Here is a 16,204-nt window from a genome sequence, read left to right as displayed (position 1 = left end):
TGGACTACTTGCACTAGGGCATGTGACGTATTTCCGTTTCCAAATAGTACCGCTTGTGCGTTTCCGGTACGTTTGCTTATCTATCGGTAGCTATGCTAATGTCGCTTCAGAATGAGTATAAAAAGGAAAGTATTTAAAACAGAACATTTTCAAAAACAGGAGAAGAAATACTCCGAGCATTGCTGTGTCCCACTTTGTTCAGCTTCAGCCAAATTTAACGGCATACTAAGTTTTCATGCCTTTCCGACCCATTCCGACTTGAGAAGACAATGGCTGGTAAATATACGCCGGGATCATTTCACGATTACCTCTCACACCAGGGTCTGCTGCAGACACTTTGCCAGTGATCAACTCATAGAGCCAACAACCCTCGATGGTCGAAGGCGGCTTATTAAAGGTGCTGTACCAACACTTTTTGAGTGGAATGGCTATAAAGTTGAACCACCGCGGCGTAGTGTTTGGGAGAGAACGGAGCGACGCCCTGAACTAGTTCCTCCTGACGATCAAGAAGAGCACAGTCTTACAAGAGATCATGACTACTGCTCAGTCCCTGAGCCATCTGCATTGGACATATCTGCATCAGCTGCAGAAGACCTGTCCGAAGACGTGGAGACTCTGAGGAAGGAAATACAGGAGTTACGTGTCCAGCGAGAATTTGGGTTACAGCGTTTTGCTGGCTCCGACACTGACATCCGATTCTATACCAGGTACATCTAAGTTCTATTCAAGCTAACTGTTTAAAATATACCAAGGTCACCATCAGTTAAATTTAGAAAGTTTTTCCAGTCTTAATGAAAACAAAATAGAAATTTACTTTTTCTCTGCTGATTGTATGTTTTATGTAGATGCTTTAGTATTTAAACAATATCCTAATGCTACAGGTAAAATACAACACCAAATACTCTTAATCAGACTATTTTATACAGCATTCCATTAGCATATTTGTCACAGTTTACATTATTTTTATGTCAGTGTGTAATGTTAATTAATGATTGACATGATGTATGTCTCTCTCGTGAATAGATTTCCAAGCTATGATCATTTGATGGCATTCTGGGTTTTGATTGAGCCTTGCATCTATAAAATGATCCGGGTTTCAAGAGCCAAGTCAGCTGCCAATCGGAACGAAGAAGTGTTGACACCTGCACGCACATCAACAGTAGGTTATGGGTTTGTTGGTAGTTAGAACTAGAGGTGTAATGTTATTGTATTTATGTACAATAACATTACTTTAGACTCAGTATCCTTTACATACATACACCTGTGCACTACAGCACCTCATTGTTTACCCCATGGTACAGTATGGTATGCCTAACCATTACAAAACATTTAGCCAAGAAAAGAATAATTTTACTAGTTCATAGCTTAAGGAGTAACATTTTCCCTTTTGTTTTCACCTTCCAGAGGCAGCTGCTACAGCCAATTGATGAGTTTTTTCTTTTCCTGGTTTTCCTGTCAGTTGGTTTGAAGGAGAGGGACCTGGCACACCGATTTAACATACACCAGTCCACAGTGAGCCGCATTATTGCAACATGGACAAATTTTCTTGCCACTGCACTGGGGTCTCAGTGCATCTGGCTTACACGTGAAGAAGTGCAAGCTTACCTCCCTGAGGAATTCAAAGATTTCTCAGACACCCAGATGATCCTTGACTGTACAGAGCTGAGGTGTCAGACACCATCCTCACCACTTCTCCAAAGTGAAATGTACTCTTCGTACAAATCCCACTGTACGATGAAAGCCCTGGTTGGCATAGCTCCACATGGTCCAGTGACATTCATCTCTAATCTGTATGCTGGTTCGGTTAGTGACAAGGAACTATTCAAACAATCAGGCATTGCTGAGAAGTTGACTGAAGACATGGCAGTGATGGTAGATAAGGGCTTCCTAATCACTGATTGTTGTAAATGCAAAGTGTACTGCCCACCTTTTCTATCTAAGCAGAAGCAGATGCCAGCATACCAGGTTAAGGAGACGCAGGCCATAGCCAGACTCAGGGTACATGTGGAGCGAGTCATTAGGAGGATCAAACAGAACAAACTTTTTGATAGCATCATTACCATGTCACATGTTTATAATATCAACCAACTGTTTGCAGTGGCATGTATGCTGTCAAATTACCAGAACACAGCATTAGTTAAAAAATGGGTTAAGTGAGACAAGATGGATTTTTCCCAAGACACCAGTGCCAGTACAAGTAACTTATGGAAAATGACCTGCAGCTGAGGCCACTACAGTTGAATTTCTTCCTTCTCAGCTGACAATACTTGATTACAGAACTGGTACTTGAGTGCCGATAGTTGAGTTTCAGTTATTGATAATTCAAATTCATTGCAAATGTTTAATGTTAATAATACTGTTTAATTATACTACTATTATTACTATTCAGATTCAACAAAACTATTTATCAAAATTATAAAGTAAATCACTAAATCGTTTTAAAACCATAAGTGACATTGAACTTTTGTAACATCAAAAATACCATTTGTCATTTTCTACAGTTCAGTTATTGTCTAAATGTATATCAGTATGCTAGGCATGGAGTTTTAAATACTTACCATGTAAATAAGTTCTGCACAAATTCAACGTTTTAATGTGTGTTTTTAAAAATTAAATTGATGCCATTGCTTAAATAACAGTTTATTGATGTCACATAAAAGTAACATGTAACAACAAAAGAATTCATGAAATATATTGAAAATAAAACATCAGTTATTTTGTTCCAGCCAGCCTGAAGGATCTGTTTTTCTTTTTGCTGTTTTCACTGTTCATTTTTTCAAACACAGGTATCTTGGCATATATATGTAAAAAAAGAAATAGTCTGCCTTTTCTCTGATTGCATTGTGCACATCTATATCCATGTATATTCTTTGCACTAGGTAGTCCTCTTGTGCCCACACAACAAAGTCACACCACTGCATCCCACTGATGAGCAGTTGTCCTTGCACTTGCCAGTAATATGCGTGGCTCTTTTTTAGTTTAGGGGTACCACATTCCATCTGCACATATTTGCAGTCAATAAAGTTTTGTACATTGGGACATTTGAATTCGACGAAGCCAAACTGGGGGTATTCATTGGGGTCAAAAACAACACCATCAGGAGATGCAGCAAGCAATGGGGTGAATGACCAGACCACAGGGTGAGTAGTTAACATTCATTAGCCTACTATACTCTGCTGCTATTGCAGGCTCCATCTCAGTTCCTCTCCTCATGTCTGCTGTCTGCCTTGTTCCCTTCAATATACGCTCTGCTAGTGACTCGGCCGAGCTCTGGCCTCTGACGTGACACACCTCCCGAAACCTAGAGGCAGTCACTCTGGGCCTGCGGAGCTGATGCCACTCAGACGAAGAGCTTTGCTCACGTGTAGCTTCCTCTATTTTGTGAGCCATTTCCAGAGTTACAGACAAGCTTTTCAGATGCAGAAGCTCTTCTTCTGAGCACACAAACACACAATCTGATGGCAAGATGTCATACCCCTCCAGAGGCAAGTGCGGTGTTGGTGGTGCATCGCGGTGTAGTGTGATGTACCGGGTTGTCAAAACCGGCTGCTGATATGACAGAACACTGCCCTCCTGCACCAGCCCAAAGGCACTTTCCACAAGGGGCTTGTCAGGTCTCATGTTCATTGTGGTCACAAGTGGCCTGTCCTCAATATTAAATTTTGCATATCGTTAGCTTCATAGCATAAGTGCCTAAGTCAATGACTTAGGCACTTATGCTATGAAGCTAACGATATGCCTCCGTTATTCTGAACAAGCAGGGATCTGGTAACGGACCCACCATGCCTCTGTAGAAGCCACTCCTAAAGAAAACATCAATGACAATAATGTAAGGAAGAAGGTTGTTATACTGAACAACAACTAAACTAAAAACTAAAAGGTGTAAAACAGTGGTGCATAAGTTAGAGACTGGGATGTATATGTACATGACTGAGTTAGCCGTCTTCAGAAAGTGTAATGTTGTATGTAAATTAATACCTATTCTGACACATGTATGTATGAAAAAAATAGCAACATACATTTGTAACACATGAAACCAAATTTTACAAATGTAATTACCGTACTCCAGTCTGGGCCATCCTATTTGGTACTGGCTTAGTGAAGATCATGGAGTTGATGGGTCCTGGCCTCACACCCTAACAGAAGACACATTTACTATGGATGGTGTTGCTGTTCATATGTAAACATGGACTAATTCAAAAACTTTAACCTCATTTAAATTACCACTGTCCGTGGCTTGTGCCATTGCTGTTCAGATTCCGTGCAGCTATGCACAGGGGGGACAACCGGCACTCTGAGTTGTGAGTAGTGTGCTGTTTGGAAGAGCAGTGCCACTGTGTGATTGCACATAACAGCGCCTGCCACACAGGAGCACTGGCTATGTGTCAGTATCACCGGCGATGAATCCAGAAGCTTAATCTAAGAAGAAAGAATGAAAATTAAAAATGTAACATCTTCATGGAAGAGCTGAACAGGAACATAGTACAGTGTTATGGTTACGCATCCTCCTGAATGCTTAGTGTTTCCTTCTCTCCCTATTAAAACAACTTAACCATGCTTGATAACTGTAATAACTTAGATTGTGTATATTTGCAGTATTAACTTGTTGTCAAATGTTTCTGATCACCCAAACACACGTTGATTTAACTATCTGACTAGTCAAATTAGGAGTGATAAAGCAGGGAGACAAGGAAAACATTCAAGTTGATGGGCCTTTAGGAATGAACTTAACTAATGCTTAAATGAACTGAACCCCACAGAACGGGGATTAACAACTTTACACAGCTTCCTGCCTACACTTAGTCTGTGTGGTGCCTCACTCTTCCTCATCGACCTGTAGCACAGGGCTCTCACACCGACCTCCCCTGACAACCTGTCTTTATTGGACACTGAATAAAGATACAAGTACCATTAGCATTATTTCTGTATTACTCATTTCAGCATGTCTTAAACATATATATTTTACACTTAGCAAGAGTAGCATTAGGTAGTTAACTACCTCCATAGTTAGCCAACTATAGGGTTGCCAACCGTCCCTTAAAATACGGAATCGTCCCGTATTTCGAAACAAAAGTACACGTCCCGTATTGAGCTAATAAGGGACGCACTTTGTCCCGTAATACAGTGAGAATCAAAAGTAGTCTATAACTTTTAATGGAATTAACGCTTTGTTTGAAAACATAATTCCCAGCCCCTCTCCTGCTTTGTGACCAATGAGCTGACAGCACACTTATGACAATTCGAGTATGACAATTCAGATTACCGCTCATCTCATTGGTCGAGGAAAGGTCGCTTACGGAGAAAATACCGGAAGACAACAGATGACCACAACAAGAAGCATGGCCAACAGGGAAACAAACGCCGACTCTGCAGTGCAAGTCTCGGACGACAGTAAACCTAAAGCTGGGCAGACACTGTGCGATTTTTTCAGTCGCGTTATTCAGCTCCTGCTCAAACTGCACGATTGACTCGCAGGGGTTAGAAGTTGGTAGGTCACGATGCAGGGTCTCACACTATACCGCCCGATGCTCTGATGCGACCTGAGTGCTCACACTGTGCCTCCATAACACGAAGGTTATAACAGAAAATCTGTCGCGCTCTCTCTCTCTCCGTCTTACACTCACACAGACACACACACCACCACCATCAACTTTGCTAAATTGCTAATGAAAAACATGATCAGGCAGCTGTGATTGAGCAGCAGTGTAAATCCAACTGTTTTCACGGTTGTTGTGGTCGTGATAATTTTGTGATGCCACATCGAAAAGGCTCGGATGAGCTTTCCAAAGTTCTACAAGTTGTGCCTCCATCGCTTGTGTCCAGATCACACGCTGCACAGCCGTGCTGCTCCATCTTTTACACCAACGTTTACGTGTTTGCGCGCGAGCAGTGTGAGCGGCTGTGATGAGACCCTCACGAGCGATTGATGATCGGGAGCTGGTCGTGAGGTGTTAATCACTTCTCGTTACCCCACGTATACTACACGATGCACGATGAAGGCCAAAATCGGTCAAAAATCGGCTCAAAATGGGCCTAAAACCGCACAGTGTGAGCCCAGCATTAGAGCAGCAATGTTTGTTCCCCTCAGAGAAAGGGAAGAATGGGAAAAGGAAAACACCTGGCTGGAAAAAGTTAATATGGGCATGTGCAGTGAATATCAGCGCTATGTGGCCAGAAGTGTGATAATATAATTTATTTTGTGTAATAAACAACTGCAAGGATAGATGATTACAACAAATAGATGACTAATACATAAAAGTAATACATAGATGAATAATGATGATGAGTTATGATGCGTAATCATGGGAACAAGCGGGTTTACAAACAGGAGCAGCTGATTAGCATTAGAAAAGCTGAAATAATATTTCAACTGAAGCCGATTGTACTAAATGCACTAAATGTGCACTGTTACAAGAATGTTTTTCTTTCTATTGTTTTCTATTATTTTAAGTTAAGCAGGACAGAGTTCTTTTAAAGAAAGATTTACTTATATTCTCAAAAGTTAAGCATGACAGGCTTCTGTTTAAGAAGGAGACCTGTTTTATTGTGTTAATGTTGTCATTTTGAGCTAAAAATAAATGGCTAAATGATCATTTGTTTCACATGTGTTCATATCACAAAGAATACACATCTACTTAAATCAAATTCAAGTCAAAGGGTTAAAAAAATAATTTCACACACAAAAAAAGAGCTAGAAAATTCACCACACTGGGAAGGGTGAAGACAACTGGGTCGCCCTGGCCACGAGGTGTCCCTTATTTATTTTTCAGGGAGTTGGCAACCCTAGCCAACTACCTAACGCTAATATAACAGTGTCTAACAACAAAAGTGACATTAGTTAAGAAAACCTCAACTATAGTTTAGGACGACATAAAACACCGTTTAAGAAAACATGTAATGTAGAGAACTGACATCAAATGAAGGACATAGCGGAGTAACGTAGTGTTTGCATTTGATGTTAGCTAGCGTTTCTTTGTCGGTTAATTTACGTTTTCTTACCTTCGTAGTTGTGTATATAAGATGCAGCATATAACTTAAATCCTTTATCTAATTTGCTGGCGGGGGTAGTCGTCACTCTGCAAATCCGATGAACATCGGTGATGTTCAATTTTGGGAGCTCTTGTAGGCATCGAGTGTAGAACGTCGCCATGGTTTAACCGCACCGGAAGCACTGGAGCAGGACTACATAGAACGCGGAAGTGTTAGTGCAAGTAGTCCATACTGCCCTCGTCAGGTCTCCTGATTTCTCTAGTACAGACTCTGCTTTGTCTTTCTACAAAGAGTTGATGACATTAAATACAGATGTTTTAACAGTGCTTGAATGTTTTATTTTGTTTACTCTAGCCTCCAACTCAAACTTTGGTTGCTCCTATGCCCACGTCACTTCCTCCACCAATCAGAATGAGGGTCCGGGTTCAGGAAGACGTCTTCCTGATCCCAGTTCCACAAAGGTCGGTGAAAACTTTTAAGTTTGAGCAGTACATAAAAATAAATCCCAATCTGATTGGTATAGTGGTTTTTTTTGTTGTTGTTGTTGTTTTGTTTTTAATTTCTGTTTAATCGCCGGTCATTGCTCTGCATCCCAGTGAGGCCAACTCCTGCTCTGTGTCGTGGCTGTGTGAGCAGGCAGCTCAGCGTTACTACCAGAAATGTGGCCTCCTGCCTCGTCTCTCTCTGCAGAAAGAAGGCGCTCTGCTCTCCCCGCAGGACCAGCTACTGGCCGTCCTGCACACAAATGAAGAGGTGAGGTGACACTGAGGAGAGCCAGAAGTGACCATACTTGGACCACAGACAATTTAAAAGATGCTGAAGACTACCATGATTGGTTGATGAAGTCTGATCACGAGTGTTTAAGACAAATGTTGTCACTGTTGCTATCTTGGATTTTTTTTTAAAAAAACCCACAGTGACAAGAGGACGGCTATGACTGTGAAACAGCTTGCATGTCAGCCAGTGAGCATACTCCTTTTCTTAGGCAAAGTATGGCCCAAATTCATAAAATAGACTTTCTCATAGACACAGAGGTCTTTTTTAAATCACTGATAGAAGAATGGAGGTTCTAGGTCCTTCCACAATGACTTCATCTTTCATTACCCAGATGAGGCGTGCAGGTTTTAGACTGTATGATTCTGGTAAGAAGGTGAAGGGCTGATTATGTTAAGCTGCCTGAGAAACTACAATCTGAGAAACTGTAAAGATTAGAACCATTTCTATTACCAGACTGGATGCTGACTTGCTTTTGGAGCCAGCTTCCAGAAGACACTGAAGGAATCACAGTTTTTGGGATTGAATCCTTGGCTTCACTTTCCTGCACCAGTGCAGGATAACTGATGGGTTTGTATTGCAGGTTCTGGCTGAAGTTTGCTCGTGCACTCTCAGAAATAGAGGTATGAGAGAAGAACATTTTTGTACCTATAGGTACATTTTTTTTAAAATGTTCCCTTAAAAGTATAATACTGGCCTTTAAAAGTCCAGAAATGCCCCTTTAAAGGTACAATTTAAAGTACAAATCTGTACCATTTTGACCTGTACTGCAGTGACAGTGGCAGAATGTGGTAATGGGTCAGCATGGGAAAATCTGGATGGGCCTGGTTAATTGTAAAATTCATATGAGATGTGAGTGTGCTCATAAAAGCTACATGTTATAATCAAATCTGTTGGTCCTCTCCTCTGTACGTAAATTATCCTATGATGCAAAGAATATCTGTAACCTACCTTTGTGTAAGTTATGTTAAATTATATTTTAAAAAAAAAACACACAATGACATGCAGGCACAACCAAATGATGTTAAAAAAACTGGTCCATTTCCATTTTATTAAGTTCCAGTTATAATTTTTAATGTTTTAAATCTTGGTTGTAGCCTTCAAAAACGTGAAATCATATTACTGTTATGTTTGGCCATTTACTTTTTCGCTTTTACTACATCCTAGAATTGTTCATTAATTGGGAGGTTTTTATGGAATTTGCAACATCAAGTTAAACCGAGGTTCTTTGGAAGTTAAAATGTCAAGCAGATTTTTATGTTACGGTGACTACATTTTGTAAGTTACAAATATAGTTCGCCAAGACAGCATAACGGTTTCTAAACAACTGTGCATTAATACCACAATGTTGTATTTCCATGTATCAAGTTCGCAACGCGCATTAATCCCAAAGGCTGAAAAGCCAGCAGCGATGAGTGCTCCGCCTCCGCGCTGACGCAGAAAATGACTCTCAGGGGGTTATCGACACGGAGGAGCTCCTTATAAAGTTGATGGAAGAAGGCATTGATGTGTCAGACGACGAGGCGCAAAGGTTTAGAGGTAAGTCGGGTGTGATTTTGTGTTGTTATAAAAATTACAACGTGTAATTTTACAGTAGAGTTAGCAAAAGTCCGAAGAGCTAGCTTTAACATGGGTGAATGCTAGCAGTTAGCTAAGTTTTAAACAAAGAAAGGTACAAATGTGGACTATAGTGATGGGCAGATGAAGCCCCATGAAGCACTGAAGCTTTTCATCCAATTGGTTCACCCCAACGCGAAGCTTCATGAAGCTTCATTTGCTCTAGCAGGACACCTACTGGACGTAAAAATAATAGCTGGCATGAATTTGAAGAGTGTGGCATTTTGCACACAGCCTGTAAATGTCAACAACAAAAGGAGTGTGTAAAACATGTATATTGTAGTGATGGCAGTATACTGTGTATATTTATCCTGGCAGTATGGGAAATGATTATTTGGAAATGCTTGAAATGGAAATGATCATTTACTGTGAGGTGAGGTGTGGTTGGGGTGTGGACAGTAGTTGTGCTTTTGTAACGTTGAGGTATGGACAGCTACACACTGAGGCTTTGAGACTCAGTCCTGCCTGTTCACATTTTATTCTGTAAAAACTAAATGTTCACTGCTTTTACGACCTTTTTAGTGGGGAGAACATAGCTAGGATTTAATGATTTAACAAATCTTTTGAATCCTTTGTCCTCCACAATGCTAAATGGCTGTGAGTCCTCAATCACCATGCTGACCAGGTCTTCATCTATTTGAGATTGTTCTCCTGAGGAAAGACAATAAAGACAAAGCACAAATATAAATATCACACACGTAACTTATAACAGTTGTATAATATTGTTATATCATTTAGTAACATTACTGCATCCTATATTATCATTGCATTTGATGGCTCACCTGGTCTTGCTCCACAATCGGTGTTCCCCTTATTCTCATGCAAAGCTCTGTAGTGCCTAAGCATGGATGAGGTGTTGTTGTTGTTATATCCCAGCTCCCTGGCACATAGCAAACACTTCACCTTGTACAAAAGTAAAGACAGCTTAACATAAATTTTATTGCACCATCAGTATTATGAAAATACATCTTCTGTAGAAATTTACATACCTTGTTGGGAGGAATAAGATCAAAATGTTCCCACACAGGGCAGGACATCCTCCTCTTCTTAGCTGGCTCCATTCTCTCCTGACTTTCCTCACTCTCATAAACCTCCAAACGGTCTCCAAACTCTCACTAACCGCAACTCTCCATCAAACACCCACATTTTTGAATGAAGTCTGAGGGGTTTATATCGCTGTCATATCTCGCGGCAAAGTTCGAACCACTTCATGAACCAGTCACGTGGTACAGCCGGGCAGCGAGGCTTCGGACGTCATCATTTTCAGCTCCTCCCATAAATGAAGCAAGCCTCGATACGCGCTTCGCGGAAACGCCCCCTCAATTACTCGACACAAGCTCCGAAGCCTCGATACAGAACGTCCCATCACTAGTGGACTATTTAGACTGTTGGTGGAATCGTCAACGTCTGTCTTCCCGCCGTATTCCAGTGCTTTATCAATAAATAGTCACTAACCTTGTACAACAATGTAAAAAAATCAATAATTTCTCAAAACATGCTTGTATGTAAATATAGCTATTAACAAAAACGTTTTCTAAGCAAAATTTATCGCATCTAACTTGTTTCCCGCTCAAAGGGATTTTAAACAATGGAAGGTACACATTTGCACCATTCCACCTACTTAGTGGGATTTGGGATTTTCGAATCTGAGAGCTGTAAGCTCTGCGCAGGGACACTGTCTGCAACCCAAGAATTGTTAAGATGATTGGGGAAACAGCTAATGATTTTTTTTTTTTTTGTCTCTAAATCTGATTAGTATTATTATTATTTTCTGTACTAGCTGATTAATCAATCTGTTTATTAGCTTTAGAATTTTTTGATCAAGGGTTAAAGTACTTTACATTTATCTCCAGTCTGTCTTTAAACATGTCAAAAGTTTAAATCCTCAATGTAAAATGTCATTCTTTTGTCTATTCTGCTCTTTTCATTTCCAGTTGTGTGATGAGGTTGATTTAATGCATCCCTGCCAAGACAACATCTGTCGCCGCTTTAGCAAAAACTTCACTGCTGTTCTTCAAATGACCAAGGATTTGCCACTGAAGAAGGTCTACATGGAGGGAGAATGCACTGGCTGAAGACATTACAGGTGCTAATTTGACCGCATACAAATAGTAAATTTTGTGACAATTCATTTGCTCTCTCTTCCAAAGATAATTGATGTACCATAGTGTCATGTGAAGAGCATGTTAATGGGAATTTGCATGCTATCAAAATATAATGAAGTGCATTTGCATCTGTATGACCTAGGAATTGACTTCAAGGGGGCACTTCTCTTGCCATCCATCTTCAAGGAGAAGATAGAAGATTTCATCATCCTTGGAGAGGTAAATGGATGATGCAATGCATAGCCTTTGGCCACAAGTTTCATTCTCGGTGTTTTGTTGGCATGGAGCTGAATTCAGCTGCGGTTCAGCATCACAGCTAAGCTAATGTAGGGGAAACACTGCTGTTAATCCACAGTGCTGCTGTGCTCTTGGGTTTTGTCTGGTGTTTATATAGATAGATAAACCTTTATTGTCCCCTTAGGGAAATTCTTCTTCACAGGTACTGTCACTGTCAGGGGTGATTGCTTTTGCCCTTGAATATTATGTCAAACTTTAGCAGCTTATCAAACACTACCACAACAGTCATTGGTCAAGAAGCTTTTTGTTTGGAGTAGGGGCCATGTTTACAGGTTATCAGAATAGACAGTTTTGTTTTGCTGCAAATAAAGAAGGTAATTTGAGGAATCTGTTGAAAATCCACTTGGCACATATTGCTTAAACATACTGTATACTAATGTTTTTCTTCCTCTTCTGCAGAATACTCCCACGAGTCCATACCCAACCATTCGAATGAAGGATAAGAGTTGGACAACTGCCCTCTTAAGACAGTTTCGCTGTGTTGTGACAGTTGAAGGAGTGGATGTTTGCTCGTGCCGCTCGCTGGATGAGGCCTACATCTCAGCATTCTCCACCTTCTTCGTGTTCAACATGACCTACCCTGCATACTTCAAGAAAACACTTGTCTTTCTTCAGAACTGCATTGTCAACATAGGAGACCAGGGAGACAAACCCCTGCCAGTAAGTGTCACCAGGGTACTTAACCAACTCTATTAAATATGCCCCCACCCAAGTGTCACTACCTTATTCACTACCCAAGGCTGATTTTGATGTATGGTCCTCTTCGCCCTTTGTGGTGTATGGGATATGAAAGCAAGCATCAATATTTCAAAAATCTAGCGAGTAAATGCAAAAACTTTGTAAACATCACTGCAACTCTTAACAATCGTCATCAAATGAAACAGTGCTGGGAGTTTTCTTCAGATAAGTTGCTTGTTGACTTTGAACATTCACTCAGCACAAGTGTCAGTGTGCCATTTTCATCTCTGCCAGGTGACTTACAGAATGCTCTGGAAATGAACAAAAGTTTTACAGATGTGCATTTTCAGGATAAAGTGCTTCAGTGTGTGTCTGCTATATCTGTCAGCAGTAGGGCTGGGCGATATGACCCAAAATTCATATCTCGATATTTTTTTAGCTGGATGGCGATATAAGATATATATCTCAATTTTTTTTTTTTTTTAAAGCCATAAGTTAAGAACAAAAAGAGAGTTCTTAGTCACACTGTGTCCCAGATGTCACACGGGCACTTTTATTTACATACAGCGTAGATGTACATGAAAAAATTACTCAAAAATAAATTCTCAGCATTTATTAAATAATCATGGTCCATAAATAAAAGAAAACTATGTTCTTTTTGTGCATAACAAAAAGCTCACAATTGTGCAGTCAAAATGTAAACTAACAGACGCTGAGCATAATAACAAAGAGACAGATTTCACAGCTGCACCACGTCTCTGAACAGGTGCCATTTGTGGTCCTTATACACACACAGTACGGTAATATTACGTTGAAGCACAGTATGTATCACTCCGCGAGGCTCCTCCTCGGTAGCCGTAATCATCCGACAGTCCATCAAGCGGTGCAGCTCCGTAGCTTAGCAAAGTCATATTAAAACATTTTTTGACAGATTGCTGAGCGCTGTGTACCACATAAAATCGGTTCGCGGTCAGTAAGCACAACCAGAATTCATACATAGGGCGCACTGTCGAGTTTTGAGAAAATGAAAGGATTTTAGGCCGTGCAGCCCGGTTAGCGCGGTTAGCTCGCTAACACGTTGACGCCGTCCAGCCCCACGCACGGGGCGATCCGCGGTAACTCGCTAACGGAGATTTTCCGCTTTCATCTTGTCATTGCCTGCAGATGAAGCTATGGCGGACGGGCAGTTGTGTTCAGTGAAGGAGAGGCGAGGCCGAGTAACGCAGCGTAGAGACAAAAGTGGACGAAAGAGAGGCAAACCTGCGGCTCCACAAGTATAATTATAACGTAACATAGACTATATCGATATAAATGATATTGTCGCATCTTATATCTCGCATGAAAATATATCGATATTTTTAAAAAACTCTATATATCGCCCAGCCCTAGTCAGCAGTGTCAAATATGAACTTGAGGATGTTTTTGTAGTTGGCCATACACACACTGAAGCCATACCTATATTCCTTAAAATCAAGTATATTTTGAATGTTGATACTTGTTGGGTATTGTGTGGGAAACTGTTACTTCCTTGCACTTATGAATGTCATTTCCATGCTTACCAAGTTCAGTTGACAATGACTGGATCCTGTTCAATCCAGGAAATGAATTAGACTTTCAAGCTCTAGACACGTATTTAGTAGATGATAGGCTGTTTGTGTCCTTGAGGTATTCTGTGTGACGTGATTGCAAGCACATTTTCCATTGTGTTCAGGTGTTTAATGTCTTTATGTGATTGTTTACTTTTTTTTTTTTTTTTTTAAATGAATGTATTTTTCTTGACATGTCCTATGGCAATATACGAAAGTAATCAAGGATGTATTCCTGTGGTTGTTTAAATGCTTTGATGTGATTCTATTATCGAGAATAAATGGTTAAATAACCAAATATTTTGGAATATTGGGGGTACATTTTTGTCTCTTTAGGTACGAAATAGGTTGTCGCTGGGGGGGTACCCTCATAGGTACCCTACTGTACCCTTTTCAAGGGAACATTTCTGTACTATAGTTTCAAGGTACATTTATGTCTTAGGAAAGTACATGATTGTACTTCAGATGGTACAACTTCATAAGGTACAAAAATGTCCTTCAAAAAGGAACACCCCCAGCGACAAGCATTTGTACCCTTTTTGGTACACTTTGGTACCCCTATTTCTGAGAGTGTGGGGATCTCCCTCCTCTCCCTGAGCGATACAAGAAGGCCTGTCAAAGTCTGGCAGTGGGTGAGCAACAAAGAGGTAATGCATTATAAAACGCACACAAGTGCATTTTTGTATTCTGTTATGAAGTACCATCTCTTTCTACCTGTAGATGAGAACAAGCGTGTCTCCCGGCTATGAGGTTCGGGACCGGGGTTCCTCCGTGTCAGGACTCCAAGTGTCTCGGTTTGGCCGCCTCTTCCCTCGGCCCGCTCCTCCGTGCCCTAAAACTTCAGGCCAGCCTCACGGAGCTGCGAATTTCTGGAAACCGTATGTCTGACGACCTTCTCCCTGAGCTGATTGCCACAACGCTCACATGCCTCGTCTGCAGCTGCTGGACATTTCTGCCAACTGCATTACAGGGGACGGCCTGGAGAAGGCTGTAAATGCTTTAAAGGGACAGAGTGCACCTGCATTCCCGGTAAGGGCCTCAGCTAGCCAATAGTGGCAGCTCCAGGTTTACCATCTAACCTGTATTTAAGTACCTCTGGTCTTAATAACTACCTTAGATCTTAATAACAAGCTAACCTGATTCGTATCAATGATATCTGTCAGAGAGAATTGGCTCTCGTGATCATTTGCTTTTTCTGCTCGTTTCCACTCAAAGTGCCTGGAGGAGCTGGACCTCAGTATGAACCCACTGGGGGACGGCGTGTCTGAGTCTCTGTCCTGTCTGCTGTCCTGCTGCCCTGTGCTAGCCAAGCGGTCTCTGCAGGCCTGCGGCCTCACTGCTCGTTTCCTTCAGCAGCATCGACTGCTGCTAGCCAGCGCGCTCACAGGTGACTCTAACAAGCAGCTGACTGAAGCCTTAAGCTTCACTGAACTCCCACCCATAAGCAAAACTGCAACTAACTTTACATCTTCTGAACGTTCAGGCACAGGCCATTTGAAAGCAGTGTGCCTGTCCCTCAATCCCCTAGGCTCCACCGGCTTTGAGCTGGTGTTAAAAAGACTGCCCCTCCACTGCCTCCCACACGTGGACCTGTCAGCTGTCTGCAGAGGGCCTGCTGATTACCCGGCACTGGAACACCTCGCCAAAGTCCTGTCACAGGTGTGCATGCAAAAATCATGCAATGTCATTTATTGTCGAAAGATATAATTGTGCAATCAGGTTAAGACTTTTGTGTTTTTGCAGGACGAGTGCTCTCTGACCCACCTCAGCCTGGCTGCAAATGGGCTGACAGACAGCAGTGTAGCTACCTTGGCGAGGTGTGCGTGTGTGAGAGTCAAGACCTGGACAGTTTGTCAGAGCTGGTCCAGGATATCCGTCTTTGCTCTCAGGCCCTCAACAAGCTGGACCGACAGACCTTGAAGCAGAGCTGGGACAGGACTCAGTCACACGGACACTTTCTCTGCCACCTCTACTTGAGGGTGGCAGGTGTGTTCATAATAAATAATTAATAATGAATTATTAATTTCATAATAATTCATAATAAAAGTGGTCATTTTTATAAACATTTTGTTTAATGAGGCTACACCAAAAAGAAACAAGATAAAAACAAAATAAAGTGACATGGTGTCCACCGACAGTCTGTGGATAGCTTGTGTT

At 41.4% G+C, this 16,204-nt stretch overlaps 2 protein-coding genes, 1 long non-coding RNA gene and 1 pseudogene across 4 annotated transcripts; 3 read left to right on the top strand and 1 right to left on the bottom strand.

Annotated features, from left to right (window-relative positions):
• Positions 1-22: 22 nt before the first annotated feature.
• Positions 23-2,725, top strand: LOC146550490 (uncharacterized). The gene is made up of 3 exons (XM_085260086.1): positions 23-707; positions 1,024-1,159; positions 1,405-2,725. The coding sequence occupies exons 1-3, from the start codon at positions 112-114 to the stop codon at positions 2,155-2,157; spliced, it is 1,485 nt and encodes a 494-aa protein (XP_085116212.1). The 5' UTR covers positions 23-111; the 3' UTR covers positions 2,158-2,725.
• LOC146550489 (uncharacterized) lies at positions 2,511-7,204 on the bottom strand. The gene is made up of 6 exons (XM_085260095.1): positions 7,000-7,204; positions 4,798-4,889; positions 4,225-4,419; positions 4,060-4,136; positions 3,738-3,803; positions 2,511-3,670 (listed from the first exon to the last, which is right to left on the bottom strand). Exons 1-6 carry the CDS (start codon positions 7,148-7,150, stop codon positions 3,097-3,099), a joined length of 1,155 nt encoding a protein of 384 aa, XP_085116221.1. The 5' UTR covers positions 7,151-7,204; the 3' UTR covers positions 2,511-3,096.
• Positions 7,205-7,357: 153 nt separating this feature from the next.
• Positions 7,358-16,090, top strand: LOC146550487 (tonsoku-like protein; annotated as a pseudogene). Its single transcript, XR_014890177.1, has 8 exons — positions 7,358-7,451; positions 7,587-7,743; positions 8,348-8,369; positions 14,623-14,679; positions 14,768-15,076; positions 15,263-15,434; positions 15,531-15,706; positions 15,791-16,090. The product of XR_014890177.1 is annotated as a tonsoku-like protein (transcript).
• Positions 9,193-14,389, top strand: LOC146550488 (uncharacterized). The gene is made up of 4 exons (XR_014890178.1): positions 9,193-9,303; positions 11,316-11,467; positions 11,629-11,705; positions 12,183-14,389. It is a non-coding gene; the product is annotated as an uncharacterized LOC146550488 (long non-coding RNA).
• Positions 16,091-16,204: the final 114 nt, after the last annotated feature.

This window comes from Mchenga conophoros, linkage group LG20, assembly GCF_057382185.1.
Source record: "Mchenga conophoros isolate Kocher_MC1m ecotype Shallow Benthic linkage group LG20, M_conophoros_male_GT1.1, whole genome shotgun sequence".
In the NCBI taxonomy this organism is placed as follows: domain Eukaryota; kingdom Metazoa; phylum Chordata; class Actinopteri; order Cichliformes; family Cichlidae; genus Mchenga; species Mchenga conophoros.
Note: the sequence above shows the minus strand (reverse complement) of the source record. Positions and strands in the feature narration are given on the sequence as shown.